This window comes from Vulpes vulpes, chromosome 5 (assembly GCF_048418805.1).
Source record: "Vulpes vulpes isolate BD-2025 chromosome 5, VulVul3, whole genome shotgun sequence".
Classification (NCBI taxonomy): Eukaryota; Metazoa; Chordata; class Mammalia; order Carnivora; family Canidae; genus Vulpes; species Vulpes vulpes.
Window position 1 is genome coordinate 65517189 of NC_132784.1, and position 14282 is coordinate 65531470.

Genomic DNA, 14282 nt, shown 5'->3' on the forward strand with positions numbered 1-14282 from the left:
GACTTCCAGGCTGCTGTGGTCTGCCCCCAGACTTCTTACCCCACTCCCACTCACTCCTGCTCCAACTCCTCTGGCCTTGTGGCTGTATGTGAAACTCACCAGGTCCACGTCTAGATCTTACAGGGACTGCGTTGTATGTTGTAAGATGTTCAGCAGTATCCCTGCCTTCTACCTCGATGCCAGTAGCATCCCTCCAGTTGGGACGATCAAAAATGTCTCCAGACATTGCCTAATGTTATGTCCACCTCCACCCCACCCCCGCCCCGGGGACTACATCACCCCCAGTGGAGAACTCTTGCTCTAGCAGCTTGTGAGCTCCATGAGGGCAGCGTCATTGTCTTGTTCCCTACTGTATCCCCAGAGCCTGGAAAGAGCCCTGCCCAGAGATGCTGCTCAGTAGGGTTTGTCTAATGAATGAATGAGACTCAGGTAAGTGAAGAACCTGGCCCAGGGCCATGCTGGGGGAATCTGGGATACCCACCTACTCCCCACACCTGCCCAGCCTTCCCCAGAAGTCACGTCATTTCAGAACAGGGAGATCCCTGGAAATCAGGAAACCTTTTTGCAGGTAGGGACACTGAGGCCCAGGGAATCTCAGAACTGGTCTGTGGCACGGCTGGAACTAGAGTGAAAGCTGCCTGCCTCTTGTTCCAGTTCTCTTTTTGCCATGGTGTCCCCAAGGAGCCATCAGGCAGGGTCTGAGAGTTCGGCATGGCATCAAGACTTGAGGATGGGGGAGGCGGGACAGGAAGAAGGCAGAGCCTAGACAAAGTGCTGAGGTGGGGGAGCTCCAAGATGTGTCTGGAGACTACAAAGGACTCCACTGGGTCTGGAGTGAGGGACATCTAGAGAGAAAGTAAGTGAAGAGAGAATGTCAGAAAGGGGGTAGAAGCTTGGCTTGGAAGGCAGTAAGCTACCCCTAGAAGACTGGCCTCCATCGTGGGGACCACGGGAAAGAGGTATGATGGGAGTTCCCTGTGGCTGGTGTGTGGTGGGTGGAGGGGGGACAGGAGGCCAGGGACCAGTTAGGAGGTTGTTGCAATAGTCTGGGAGAGGGGAGGGAGCTGGCTGGAGAGCCGGGCAGCAGGGCGGGCCGGGCTGGGGGAGGCAGCCTCTGGAGGCTCCTTACGGGCTGGCCAGAGCCTGATCCAAGGGTGTGGCGGGCCCAGTCATGATTCGGGCAATGGCCTGTGCTGGGGCGTCTGAGGGGAGGCTGTAAGCCGTCTGGCGAGTAGGCAGGTCAGAGCAGAGGTCAGGACTCCAGCCTCAGTTAGGGTGAGGGGTTGGGTGGCAGGCAAGAGAAGCAGGAGGAAGAGGCTCAAAGGCCAAATTCCAGATGATCTGGCTGGGCTGACGTGCAAGTAGAGGGACTGCCGGGTCAGGAGGGGGCGGGGATAGAGATTGAGTGGGGCACCTCTGACCCCAACAAAACTAAGGGTTTTGTGGGTGGAAAATGAGGCTTGGAGCCACACCTGGATGCCTGGCATTCCCCTGCTCCCATGAGTTGGGAGAGTGGAGTTGAGGCGGCCTAAGAACTTCCTACCCTAGTCAGGACAGTGACACAGTGCGCAGTGTCAGGGAGACAGAGAGGGACTGGTTGTGGTCTTACTGTTTCTGCCAGTCGCATTCGGTCTGGCTCATTTGCTTCCCCCATAGTGCAGAGAAGATGCTAACTGGTGCAGTAAATGCTTGGAGGATGGTGGGTGGATAGATAGATGGATGCCTGCATGGGTGAGTGCATGAATGCATGCATGGGTGAGAGGGTGGTGAGAGGTAGGAGAGTGGGGGGACCCGTGGGTAGGTGGACCAACGGATAAGGGGTGGATGGATGTAAGGAGTAAGTGGGTGGGTGGATAGATGGCTAAGTGTATGGGTGTGTGGATGAGAAGGTGTTTAGAGGCATTTGGATACCGGAATTCAGGCAGAAGTGCTAATTCACAGTGAGCCACGCTGCGATGGGTAGTGTGCAGAATGCGACTCTGTAGATCTGTGGGGTGCAGTCCAGTGGGGGGAGGCAGGACCGCCAAGAGGACCGCTGGCAGGGATCACATGTGATGCTTCCTCGTTACCACAATCTGTTTTCTCTGTTGGGGCCTGAGGCCACAGTGTCTTCCTAGCAGGGGTGGAGACAGCTCCGGACACCAAGCTCTCCCGGCAGTGTGGGTGAGGAGGCTGGAGTCCTCTGCTCTGATCATGGCCTTTATGGGGAGAGCTCACCTCAAAACGGGCTTGAAAACAGAAGCCCACTTCCCCAGAAGGAGCCTTGTGTTCCAGCTACTGGGACAAGCCAGACAGTGGTTTTGGATGCAATGTGTGGGCCCGTGGGGGTGGGGTGGGGGTGAAGGCGGCCTGCTGAGGGGTTGGCCCGAAGAGAGCCCCATGGAACAGCCAGGATGGGGGGGTTGAGTACGATTAGGGGGCGCCCCCTGGGCAGGCGTCCTAGAACCTTGGCACAGTTTGCTGCTGAGCCAGCACATTGCTTTGTGTGCAAATCACCTCCTTTCCTCCTTTTTCTTTTGTCCCCATCCCCCTACCTCCCTCCATTTCTAAATTCTTCCCAAACCACCCAGCCTGCAGGCTGTCAGGGAGGAAAGGCCAACTAGTGGGCAGGAGGCGCCTGGTCTTGGGTGGGAGCTGCAGGAGGGGAGGTGGGAGGGGTCCCAGGGCAGGAGTGGGAAGGGAGGGCAGTGTGGGGGGAGGGCAGTGATTCTGGCCTCCTTCTCCTCCCCACGTGCTGGGGCCGCACCCTCTGTGCTTCTGGATGGGAGAGACCGCAGGAAGGGGGGTGGTGCTGGGGACCGGAGACGGGTGGGAGAGACACTTGGGGAAGGTGGGGTCCAGGAAGAAGGGATCCAGGGCCCTCGGGGGAGTAAGGGATTCCGACAGCTGGAGGGTGCTGGGAGGTGGACGTCACCTTGGAGAGAGACTGGGTATGCTGGTGGGTGTACCTGGGTGTCGTACATGAACGCGTGCCCATGAGTGTGTATGCTCGCGTGGGGCTGGCATGGCTGAGGGTGTCCACAGCTGTGTGTGTCCCCATGGGCCCATAGCTGTGAGGGGAGACCCTGGATGGCCCAGCCTGGGCACAGCTGGAGCCCCCATCCCTCTCCTGGCAGATGCCTGACCTGAACATCTGGCCACATCTGCCCACAAGGATGGGAGTCCTGGAGCCCACCTCGGAGCTAGAAGGGCCCAGCTGTTCTGCTCGGTGTGCTCACAGCTCAGAGAGGGACAGGGCTTGCCCCAGGTCACAAGGGAGGCAGAGCAGGAGCTACGGGAGTTTGGGGTTCCCAGGAGGGGCTGGCTTCCTGGCCTTCCTCTGCTGCTCCCTGGCTGTGAGGCTTCGTGGAGAGCCTGTGAGGCTGCCCTGACCTGGCTGCAGCTGCCTCATCTGTGGGAGAGGCCTGTGTACTCCCGAGGCATCTGGGAGAAGCCTGGTACCTAGGGTGACCGACCTGCCCCAGTTTGCTGAGGACTCTGCCTGTGTCAGCACTGGAAGTCCCAGATGCTGGGAACCATCCTGGCCCCCGAGCAAACAAGGATGGTTTTGCTGTGTCACCAGGAATGTTTCTTTCTTTTTCTTTTTCTTTTTTTTTTAAGATTTTATTTATCCATGAGAGACACAGAGAGAGGCGGAGACACAGGCAGAGGGAGAAGCAGGCTCCCTGCAGGGGAGCTCGATGTGGGACCTGATGTGGGACCCGATGTGGGACCCGATGTGGGACCCGATCCCAGGTCTCCAGGATTACACCCTGGGCCGAAGGCAGGCGCTAAACCACTGAGCCACCTGGGGATCCCCATGGAATGTTTCTTTTTCCACCGTGTCCTTCCCACTGCTACCCCAGTGGCAGCATCCCGCACCTGGAACTTGCCCTCTTCTTCCTGTCCTCTCGCCGTCCCAGGGACCTCTGGAGTCTCACTGTCCTTCACACTGTTTCCGGTGCCGTTCCCTCTCTGTTCCCTCTCTGTCACAGGCATCTCCAGTGCGGCAGTCACTCTCTGGGGTCTCTCTGTCTCCTCTCCGTCCCTAGGATTATCACCTTATTGGTTTCTCCAGTCTGTCTCTCTGTTCTCTGCCCACTTCTGGATCATCCCTCTCTGCCTCTGGCGTCTGCCTCCCTGTCTCCCCATTCCTGTTCCAGTGTCTCTGGCTCCCCACCTTCCCTGGGTGGTCCAGGCCTCCCTCCTCTCTCCCAGCACGCACCCCCAGGGCTGGCTAGGGTGGGAGCCAGGTCTGGGGGCTGTGACCAGGCCGGGAAGGGGAACCCAAACAGACATGATATTTATGTTAGGACTTCAAAGTGGAGCAGAGCCTGAGGCAGGCTTGGTGGAGGCCAGTGTGGGTAGGAGAGGGGAGGAGGGTGGTAGCAAAAGCTCAGGCCCCTCACTGGTGAGGGTCTCCTTGTGGACACTTATCTCCCCCATGGGACACAGACCTAGAGTGGGGACAGAACAGGCTATTTTGGTGCAGAGTTCCAAGAAAGGCACTTCCTGTGCATGCGTGCACGCACGCGTGCGCACACAGACACACACACCCTCCTGCCTCCAGCCCCATCCTTTCTTCCTGTCACCCTGCAGGAGCAGCTGGATCCTCTGAGCATCAGCCCAGCCAGGGAGGCAGGGGGCTCAGGAGGTGGCAGGAGCAGAGAGCTCCATCTCAGCAGGAAAACAGCCCTGGCGCTGGGACAGCTGTGTGTTCTCCGCTTTCTGGCAGAGGCCTCGCCTGGCAGGGCAGTGAGGGTCTGTAACCCTGTCAGCCCCGACTGGGCCAGCCCCATCCAGCCCTTCAGGGCCTCTGGGGTCCACCCCAGCTGCCTGCTTGAGGGCCTAAGGAGCCGTGAAGGTCACCCCACCCTTGCCCCCCACCCTTGGCCTAACCCCTGCTAAAGACACCCAGCTGCTGGGGCTGGGAAGGCTTGGGGTCAGGGGCCCAGGCCCTAGTGGGGAGGGCGGGAGGGGCTGATTGTCTCACCCTGCAGCTCAGCTCTTCGTGAGTCCTAAGCTCCTCCCAGGAGCCAGACCAAGCAGACACCCCTCATGCTGGGCCATCCCTCAGGAAGCCCACTCCCATACTAGAGGCCTGCTCTGGACTCAAGATGCTTTCTAGTGTGAAGCCCACCCAGGCCCCCCAAAGCCCCAGCCCCTAGGTCATTACCCTCACCCACCCAGATCCTCCCCAGGCGCTTCCCGTGAATCACTCAGGCTGGAATCTGATGAGCTCAGGCCTCCCCGCCCAGTACTGCCGGCCTCTGCCTCCTTCCTGGCCAGTGGGCTTGCCACACCCCCCACAGGGGTCTTCTCAGCAACTCACAGCCCCCACCAGGGTCCACCATGGACTGGAATGGCTGAGTGTGGCAGGGATAGGCCAGGGCTGGAGTGAGATTAGTCAGAATAAGGGCTTGGACCTCGGGCAGCCCAGGTGGCTCAGCGGTTTAGCGCCGCCTACAGCCCAGGGTGATCCTGGAGACCCAGGATCAAGTTCCACGTCAGGCTCCCTGCATGGAGCCTGCTTCTCCCATATTATTAAATAAATAAAACCTTAAAAAAAAAAAAAAAGGGCTTGGACCTCTTCTGCATGATCAGAAGTATCAAAGTCTGCATGCGTGTGTGTGTGTGTGTGTGTGTGTGTGTGTACGTACACTTCCTATGCCCGTGCAGAGTGAGAAGGAAGCCCACTTGCCGTGTCTGAGTGGGGGACTTGGCTGTGGCAGTGGCAGTGCTACAAGGGTAGGTGTGTGTTATGGAATCCCTGTGTGGCAGTCATCACATGTCTCTGTATCAGCCTGTTCCCATGTATGTGTGTCACGGAGTCACATTCTGAACCATGGTGGCAGGGAGGGTGTTGAGGGAATGTCTCTGAGTTTGCAGATCTAAGGGTGTCTGTAGGGTGGGGCTCAGAGGAGCGGCCTATGTGTGTGTCACTGTGTCCCATCCCGCAGGCCATGAATGGCTAACAGTCTCCTGGTGTTCCTGACGTTCTGAGTGTTCCTGTTAAGGCTGGGGGTGCCTAGGTGTTCGGTACATGACCGTGGCATGCAGGGTGCCACAAATTCTGCGCACAAACATGAGTCAGGATGTTTCTGTATTCAATCGGGGAGGGGGTTGGTGAACATGGATCACAAGACCATAGCTGGGTGTTAAATGCTCTGTGTTGAAGGCAAGTGATGGTGGTGGGTGGGTGTCAATGACTACCTTTCTCCCCAGCCTCCCAGGGCCCCTCTCAGGCCACCCAGCTCTCCTTCCCAACCTCTGTTGGCAGGACTCCTTTCAGAAGACAGGCCTAGGACCCTACTGTGGGGGATGGCCCCCTGCGCCCCCGCCCCTCTCCCCCGGCCTGGCACCAGGCTGAGAGCCTGGGGGTCCCCGGCGGCCTCCTGCCTGAAGGAGGCCGGCAATGCGCCTGGGAACGGGTGTGCTCGCCCCCTGGCGGCAGCAATGGAGGATGCGCCGCCGCCTCCCCAGGAATTCGGAGGAACTGTTTAGGCTGCGTCTTCCTCAATCAATCATTACACGTACATCTACTGAGTGCCAGTTCCGGGCCAGGCATTGTTCTAGGCGCCCGAGATTTGGAGGCGAACAAGGCTGACTTGGCTCTGACCTAGTGGGGAAGACAGACCGGGAGCTGTGGTGACTCTAGGGGTGATGAGAGCAACATTTCCAAGCCAGGAAAGGACTTGGCTGCTGCTTGAGAGCGAAACTCTGCCTTCCAGCCCTGCTCTGCAGCAGTGGGTGCTGGGCAAGGTGCGGCACCTCTCGGTGACTTCCTCTTCCAAAAGGCCAAAGGTGGGAGGCAGCGTCAGGAAGGGGCAGTCCTGAATCCCAATGCACACACAGGGCATGCTGTTCTTGCCAGATCACACTCATTTCCCTCTGCCTGGGGCTGAGGGTGCTTGGTGCTTGGTCCATTAGGACGCAGGAGAGTATTGCCGAGAGGATGAGTAAACGAGTGCTTCTCTGTTGGAGGATTGCAGAATCTGAAGCTCCACAGAACTTGGCAACCCAGCTCTTTGCCCTTTACTAAACTACTTGCCCTGAGCAAGCCTGTTTCCTCATCTGTAAAATGGGGATAGGTCAGTCTTATATTGGCCTACCATTGCCTGCCCTGCTCAGAGTCCCAGCCCCTGTATGGTGACCCTTGATCTTGTTGAGTTATTCGGCCTCGGCTCCTGACCAAGCAGAATGTCTTGAGAAGATAAACTAAAAGGCTCAGTAGCAAGTAGGGCCTGGTAGTGCTCTGATGAGCCACTGTGAGGAGTGTGCTGAATTCCCAGAGCCAGAAATTGGGACTGAGCACAGCTAGGGGAGCCCTTAGGAAGGGGCTTGCAGAGGCCCCTAAGGAAGGGGCTCAGAAGCCTCTGCCAGCCCCAGTTCCCATGACATGAGCTCCACATCTGGCCCTGGGGTTCTACGTCTTCCTCTGGAACTGAACTTGAGGCATCCTGTGTTTGGCTCCCAGAACCCAGGCCTCCCTTAACCTCCCAGCTCCCCACCTCACTGCCCTTCACTCTTATTTATCAAACTCAAATCAGGGGACAACATTTATTGAGTGTCTCCGTAGTGCCCAGTGCTGTGCAAGGCACTGAGGTGTGGGCATGGGATGGGGAGGGAGGACATACAAAAGGGGAGACTCCCTATCAGCAAAAAGCGTGGAGTGGTGGGTGAATATGGGGTGGGAAGAGCTGCTGGTGGCCCAGTGAAAAATTTGGGAGCCCTGCACCCAAATCTGTATCTGGACTGTCTGAAATCCCAACATCCAGGATTTCTCTCTTCCGGTTGTCATTGTCTGTCTGACATGCGGGCTGATGTCCTTTTGTGCTCAGCACTGAGGGAGACTGGCTGGGGTCTTCCTTCCACCAGGGCCAGGTGTATAGTGATCCCCATGGAGTTAGCGTCCCCCATATCCCCGATTCCAAGGGAGCTGAGGGCCCACAGCACCGGCCTCTGCCCCGACCCCTGGTTGCCTGGTGGCTGCCAGAGTACAGAGCCTATGACCACCTAACTCTGTGGGGCCCTGGAGCCGCCCTCGCCCCTCTGAATTACCCACTCTGCCACTTCCTGGGCTACACGCACCCTCTTGTGGTCGTTACTGGCATCTTCTTTGCTCTGATTTGCTCCCAGCTCTGCCCCTCCCCCCCACTTTGGGGCTGTAGGGCATTAGGATTAATTTATTGGTGACTTAGACTAGAGGGTGTCTTTGGAACCTGACACCTGGTTTGGGTGGGGAACCCTTAATGGCTGACTGTGCAATCAATATCTCTGGAGTCACTTCCCCAAACCTCAGTGTGTAATAAACTGTGCCCAGCCTCCCGTGGAGCTCTTGTGAGGCCCAGAAGAGTCAAATAGTTTCCAAGCACCCTTCCATTTGAGAAGCCTGTCTCCCCTGTTCAAGTCCCCTGGGCTGCCAGAGTGTCTGGCAGAGTGTCCCATCTTGAGGATGGACTGGGGTCTGGGTGATCCTCCGGCTGGGATCTCAAGGATCTCCTCTAGAATCACAGACAAGTGATTGCATACAACAGACCCTTCAGTGAATGCATACAACAGACCCTCAGAGGGGGTGTTGCTAATAGCACACCCCCACCCTCTCCTTCCCTCTAGTCTGAGCTCTGCTTTGCATCAGAACCATCCATTTGACCCCTGGAGGACTTCTGGGAGAAGGCTGACAGCAACAGCACCCCCTCTTTCTAGGTGAGGACACTGGAAGACTGGCATTGCTAGTTTTCCAGGTGGGCTAAGGCCAGACTGGGCTCTGAGCCCTTGTGGGGTCCCTGAATCCTCCTGACACCCAAAAGCAGGTGAAGCCTTCTGGGGCCTTGAAGCCCCAAGCCAGGAGGGGCTGCCAGCACAGCGCCTCTGCCCCACTGCTGCCACTGCCAGAGGCTGGGCCCCTGTTGGGTTTGTCCCTTGCCGGCACTCTGGCTACTAAAGGCTGGTTGGCCTCCAGCTGGGAGGGAAGGGCAAGAGGCAAAGAGCCTTAACCCTTGGTGTGGGGTCCCTCAGATCCCCTCAGCTTTATTCCAGTGTTCCATTATAGCCAGTCCAGGCACCACTCCTGCAGGTGTGATCACAGAGATGAGTATCAGACAGAGGGTGGCACGCCCAGGAGTGGCCTGGGGTGGGGAAGCCTGAGAGGGGTGGGCCTGAGAGACATTCCCAGCAGGCTGAGTTTTACATCCCAAATGACCGGTCTGGCCCCTTCCAGCTACTCCTCTGCTGCCTCAGCCTCTGGCCCCCCTGGCTGAGCAGGGCCCTCCCTGGCCTGGCCCATACCTCCCTCGGCCTTTTCAGTAATTGTCTCAGACTCTCCTCTGCTGTCCTCAGGACTGGCTTTGACCTTGAGGGCCCCATCTCCCTGGCGCCCTCCCACCTCCTCCCTGCCCCCTGCCTCTGGCTGCCCACTGCGGACTTCTGGCGTAGCCCTAGGTGTGGCCTTCTGGGCCTCAGGCTGCTCTGCCCTGCGATAGACCAGGTAGCTGGTTGTGGGAAGCCTGTGGGCCAGGGCTCCAGGGGGCAGGCAGTGGTAGCCCTGCTCCTTGTATAGGAAGAGGCGAAATGTGTCAGGCTGGGTCACTCGGAACTTGGTGGCACAGAGCTGGCTCAGGGTGGCAATCGAGGCCCCTGGGGGCACTGCCAGGGTCTTGGAGGTACAGCCGCTGCTGGGGTCCTGATAGGCTACTCGGAGGAGGTGCTGTGTAGAAGGAAAGCAAGAGTTCGATCCTGCCTGGCATATATCTGGCTGCAAAGCCTGAGGTCCCAGGGTAGGCTCTTTGGGGCAGGGTGGGGTGGTATAAATCCAGTGGTAGAGCCAAGAGACAAAAGCTGTTTGGACAAGGTGAGTTTCAAGCTGGGCTCAGAGGAAAGGAGAGATCTGCCTTGGCTAGCGGCTGGAAGGGTGGCCCCAGCAGGTCTCTAGAGCCCAACAACCAGACTCAGAGCCTACCTAAGGCTAAGCCTGGGCCCTAAGCGCATATACTGTGTCAACTTGTTTAATCCGCACATTGACCCCAGGAGGCAAGTACTGTAACCTCATTTTATAGATGAGGAAGCCAAGGCACAAAGAGGTTACATAACTTGCCCAAGCTCCTGCAAACAGAAAGTAGCAGAGCCAGGATTTGAACCTGGCATCTGGCTATGGGGTGTGAACTCTTAACAAAGTCTAGGAAGGGTCCCTTGACTGGATGGAGAGGAGGGTAGGGGGAGCATGGGCTGGGAGCCTCACTCCATGGGAGGGAAGAGCCCTAGGCGGAGGCCAGAAGTCAGGATGTGGGGCTTGAGCTTGCCACCATGTCATACCTCAGTTTCCTCAGTCTGTAAGATGGGCATATACTAATGGTCCCAATTTGGAGTTTCTATGAAGCTGCAGGGCTGAGCCCCTAGAGTCACAGAGCACGGTGTTGGCACACAGAATGCACCCTCTCGAGAAAGGTTAGGGTTTGAGGTTTGGTCCCCATAGGGTGCCATGTCTATGACAGGGTGATATAGGACTAGCCTCTCTCTTGTTGGGTCTCACTAGGGGAAGGGGGAGACTGTGCAGGGTGATGCCAAACCCCCCCCTCTGCCCTGTGCTGGGGCTGGGCAGCTCAGCAGATGGGGTGGATGCCCAATTACCTGGAAGCTGTGGGTGGCGGGCAGGCGGCGCTGCTCCCAGAGGCTGAGGGAGCGCTGTAGCTCCTGTGAGGGGCTCAGGGGGACGGTGTGGGCCTGGTCCAGGCCACTCAGCAGGGCCAGGCTGGCTGATAGGCTGGTCAGGTAGTAACCGCCTAGGACACAAGGGGAAGAATGCAGCTCAGGCTAGGCGTAGGTGACACTTCGCCACCCCCCACCACTTAATGGGGACCGTGCAGCCCCTGAGGCAGCCTGGTCCCACACAGGCAGGTGGAGGAGCTTCCTCACCCTCTCCGGTAAGCAGGGTGGGCTCCAGCAGTTCTGACATGTACTCAGCCTCCAGCAGCAGCTCAGGAAGGTCGCACTGGGCCAGGACGAGGCTTAGCAGTGGGAGGAACTCATCTGCCCCCGCGCCCTCCCCTGTGGGGTGACAGGGGAGGAAGCTTCAGACTCCTCTGGGGCCCCAGGGTCAGAGTCCACTCCTTGTCTCAGAGAGGGACCCTTCCCTCCACCTGCTGGGCCTTGGGTGAAGTGGTCTCCATGGCAACCACAGACAGAGGCTGAGGAGAGGGTGCTCTACTCTCTGGGCCTCAGCTGTACCATCTGTGAGATGGGAGTGTTGGGCTCACTTTTCCCCCTGCTGTGCCATTCTGGAGTCTCAGTGGGAGGCTGCCTCTGCCGCAGCAGGGGGCTGGCTGGTAGTGGGAGGAGGGGGCATACCCGCCTGGGTCCTCAGGGCTGTGTAGAGCAGCTGGCAAGCCTGCAGGAGCCGCTTGACCTGGGCACTGGGTGAGTAGGCACGGAGCAGCTGCAGCAGCTTCTGGTGCACCTGCTCCATTTCTACCGGGGAGGGCAGGCTCACATGGGACCCAAAGGCTCCAGGGCCCTGGGCACGGGCCAGGCGGAGGCCTTCAGCCAGGCGGCCCAGGGAGCCATTGGCAGAAAGCCGGTGGCGCAGGCGGGAGGCCAGGATGGGCCGGAGAGGTTTGAGCACGGAGCGGTGCAGCGACTTCTCCAAGATGTGCTCTGAGGAGGAGAGGCAGGCAGGGTCAAGGGGAGTAGGGCGCAAGTGGGGGGCCAGAGTCCCCAGGAGGAGGGTGCAGCCAGAGGGGGAGAGAGATGAAAAGGAGGAGGAATCTCTGGGTGAGACGGGAGAATAGTGGGAGAGAGGTGGGGAACGCGAAGAGCTGGAATTACAGACTCTGGGGCTGAGCCCGTGGAGCCCGGGGCCAGGGTCTCACCCAGTCTCTCGGGCGGCAGCAGCTTCTCAGGGCCCAGCTCTGCACTCAGCATGGCCCGAGCCCGGCTCAGCGCCTCTCGGACATCCTGCAGCTCCCGGGGCTCAGGGCCAGCCCGCACCTGGGTCAGGAGGTCCTGCACCAGCTGGCCCACAGCCGTCTGTCGGTCCTGCATCAGAGCTGTGGCCACCCGGCCCACCTGCCGCTCAGGCGCCAGCAGGGAGCAGAAGGCTGCGCTCATGGACCGCAGCAGGGGCCTCCGGTGGCCCAGGCGGGGTGAGGTTGCTGGGCTTCCGTGAGCCCTGGGCGCCCCCTCCTCTTCCGAGCTGCTGGGGGAGCCGCAGTCTACCTCCCGGAGGGAGGGTAGGGGTGGGAGGCTGGGGCTGGCGCCCCCTGGCACACAGTACCCCACTGAGCTCTCCCTTCGCAGAAGCTGGCGAGGGGGTAACCTGTCTGTCTGGCTGGGGGCTGCACCTGGCAGAATGGGGACCGGGGGAGGTGGCACAGCGGGTGGAGACAGAGGGCTGGAGGTCTCCGTGGACACACGCACTTTGAAGCTCCTCTTGAATTTCTCCCGCTTGGTGGGGCCCAGGTCCCCTGGGAACAGGGGATTGAAGAAGCACAGGGCGGCTCCCGTACCCTGGTCCAGCTCTTGTGGGGGCCGGGGCTTCAGCCGGGGCAGCAGCTGGTCTTCAGATGGGCCCTGCTGAGCCCTGGTGTTGAGGGAGGAGCTCCAGAACTCTAGGGAAGAGACACCAATTGGGGCCTCGGGGAGGTTTGGGGAGTTGTGCCCAAATGAGGGAAAGGCACTGACTCAGGCCTTGCGTCCACGTGCCTTCCTTTCCTTCTTGGCCTCAGCTTGTCCATCTGTGCAATGGGTAGCAGAAGAGCCCTTACCAATGCCCAGATGGGAGATGGCTTCCAGTTCCTTGTGGGTGGCTGCCTGGCAGATGGCTCTGGGGAGCTGCAGTGGGAGGAGGAGGATGTCTCTGAGGCCAGAGAGAGAAACAGAAAGCCAGGGGTGAGGGATGCTCAGGGCACTGGGGGCTGACAGGACCTGCAGAGGTTGGGAGGACAGGATGTCCCAGGGACCTGGGACCAACGGACACCAGGCACCCTGCAGCCAGGCTTACCGGGTATGGCAGTAGGCGCAGATGAGCTGGACCAGGTCTGGGAACATGAGTTCTGAGCCCTCCAAGGAGACGCCTGAGGGATGGGAAGTGCGGTTGTTCTCCAGAAAACACCCCTGTGCCCGGCCCTGACTGCTTCCAGCCCCTTCCCCCCAGGCCAGTCCTGCTCACCCCCAGGGCTCTCCTGGATGTAGTGGCTAGAGACAAAGGAGGGGCCACTGGCCTCGGGCAGCCGCACGCACAGGGCCTGGCACCCGCGAGTGTTAGATTTCCGCACAAGGAACATCTGCAAGGGACAGGGGTTGGAGGCTCGGGACCTCCATGTCCAGCCTTTCCCCCCCACCCCCGCCGGCCAGTCCCAGGGTCAGGGGCCAGACTCACCCCCGGGGGCTCGGTCCTCAGCACATGCAGTGCAGCCGCCGCGTTGGCCCGCAGCTGCAGCCACACGGGCCGCGTGAGCAGCAAGCGCTCCCGCAGGCTCACGGTGCGCCCGGGCCGCTGGGGCCCAACTGTCTGCCACCCGCTGGCCCCGGGCACATCATACAGTGGGTCCTGGGCTGGCCTAAAGGGTGGGCACCAGATCTGAGCAGGGGCCCAGGGGGTGGGACCCTTGCCCAACCCTTTCCCCCCACCTCTGCCCTGGGATAGACCCTGCTCTGCCATCCCTCCCTGTCCCACGGGGCTGCCCTTCCAACTTCACTAACTTTTCTCTCTCCCGGTGCCCAGGTGTGAAGTTGGAGAGGCTGGGGGCTCCAAGAGGTCCAGCCCCTGGCTCCCTAGGGGTTTCCATGGCTGGGAGCTCCTTTGGTTTCTCCGGGTTTCTCCCAGGACTCAGGAAGAGAATCCAGCCCCCAAGGCAAGAGCGCTCACATTCCAAGCAGTGAGTAACACTTCCTGAGGGCGGTTCGCCCTGTCACGCCCCGCCAGTTAACTCTTGTGTGTCCCCTTAGCCCGGGCAGTGCCTGCTTCCTCTGTGTTCAGGCCCAGCCTCAGGGAGCAAGGGTCCTCTCCGTGCAGTGCCACTCCACGAGCCCCGGCTGTGGGGCTGCCACCTCCACACAGTGCATCCTGAAGCCTCACCAGCCTCCTCGAGGCACACGAGCAGGCAGGAAGGGGTTAAGCTGGGCCCATCTGGGTCCCACAGGCCCAAGTTTGCCCATGGGGCACCTTTAATTTTGTGGTCCACTGCTCATTTGTGTGCCCCCCCCCCCCCCCCCCCCGTCAGCCCAGTGGGAGGGCACCCCCTACTGGTCACAGATGACTCATTCTCAAGCCTAACTTGGGTTTTGGATTTTCAGGTTGCCATGGAGAA

At 59.7% G+C, this 14282-nt stretch overlaps 1 protein-coding gene across 2 annotated transcripts; it reads right to left on the reverse strand.

Moving 5' to 3' along the window:
• Positions 1-7525: 7525 nt before the first annotated feature.
• RIN1 (Ras and Rab interactor 1) lies at positions 7526-14156 on the reverse strand. Of its 2 annotated transcripts, none has more exons than XM_026004370.2 (10): positions 13675-14156; positions 13352-13532; positions 13142-13256; positions 12974-13046; positions 12738-12829; positions 11844-12581; positions 11323-11628; positions 10891-11022; positions 10606-10757; positions 7526-9685 (listed from the first exon to the last, which is right to left on the reverse strand). In XM_026004370.2, exons 1-10 carry the CDS (start codon positions 13758-13760, stop codon positions 9200-9202), a joined length of 2361 nt encoding a protein of 786 aa, XP_025860155.1. In that variant the 5' UTR covers positions 13761-14156; the 3' UTR covers positions 7526-9199. The 2 variants fall into 2 exon arrangements, with proteins under 2 accessions (XP_025860155.1, XP_025860157.1); XM_026004372.2 differs by lacking the exon at positions 7526-9685 and adding an exon at positions 10014-10370.
• Positions 14157-14282: the final 126 nt, after the last annotated feature.

Bases quoted from the DNA above. Each gene is read 5' to 3' on its own strand.
- RIN1 (XM_026004370.2), bottom strand. From the start codon at position 13,760: ATGGAAACCCCTAGGGAGCCAGGGGCTGGACCTCTTGGAGCCCCCAGC. The intron at 13,047-13,141 runs GTGAGCAGGACT...CCCATCCCTCAG, and splicing joins CATCCAGGAGAGCCCTGGGG to GCGTCTCCTTGGAGGGCTCA. The intron at 10,758-10,890 runs GTGAGGAAGCTC...CTTGTGTCCTAG, and splicing joins CACCCTGCTTACCGGAGAGG to GCGGTTACTACCTGACCAGC.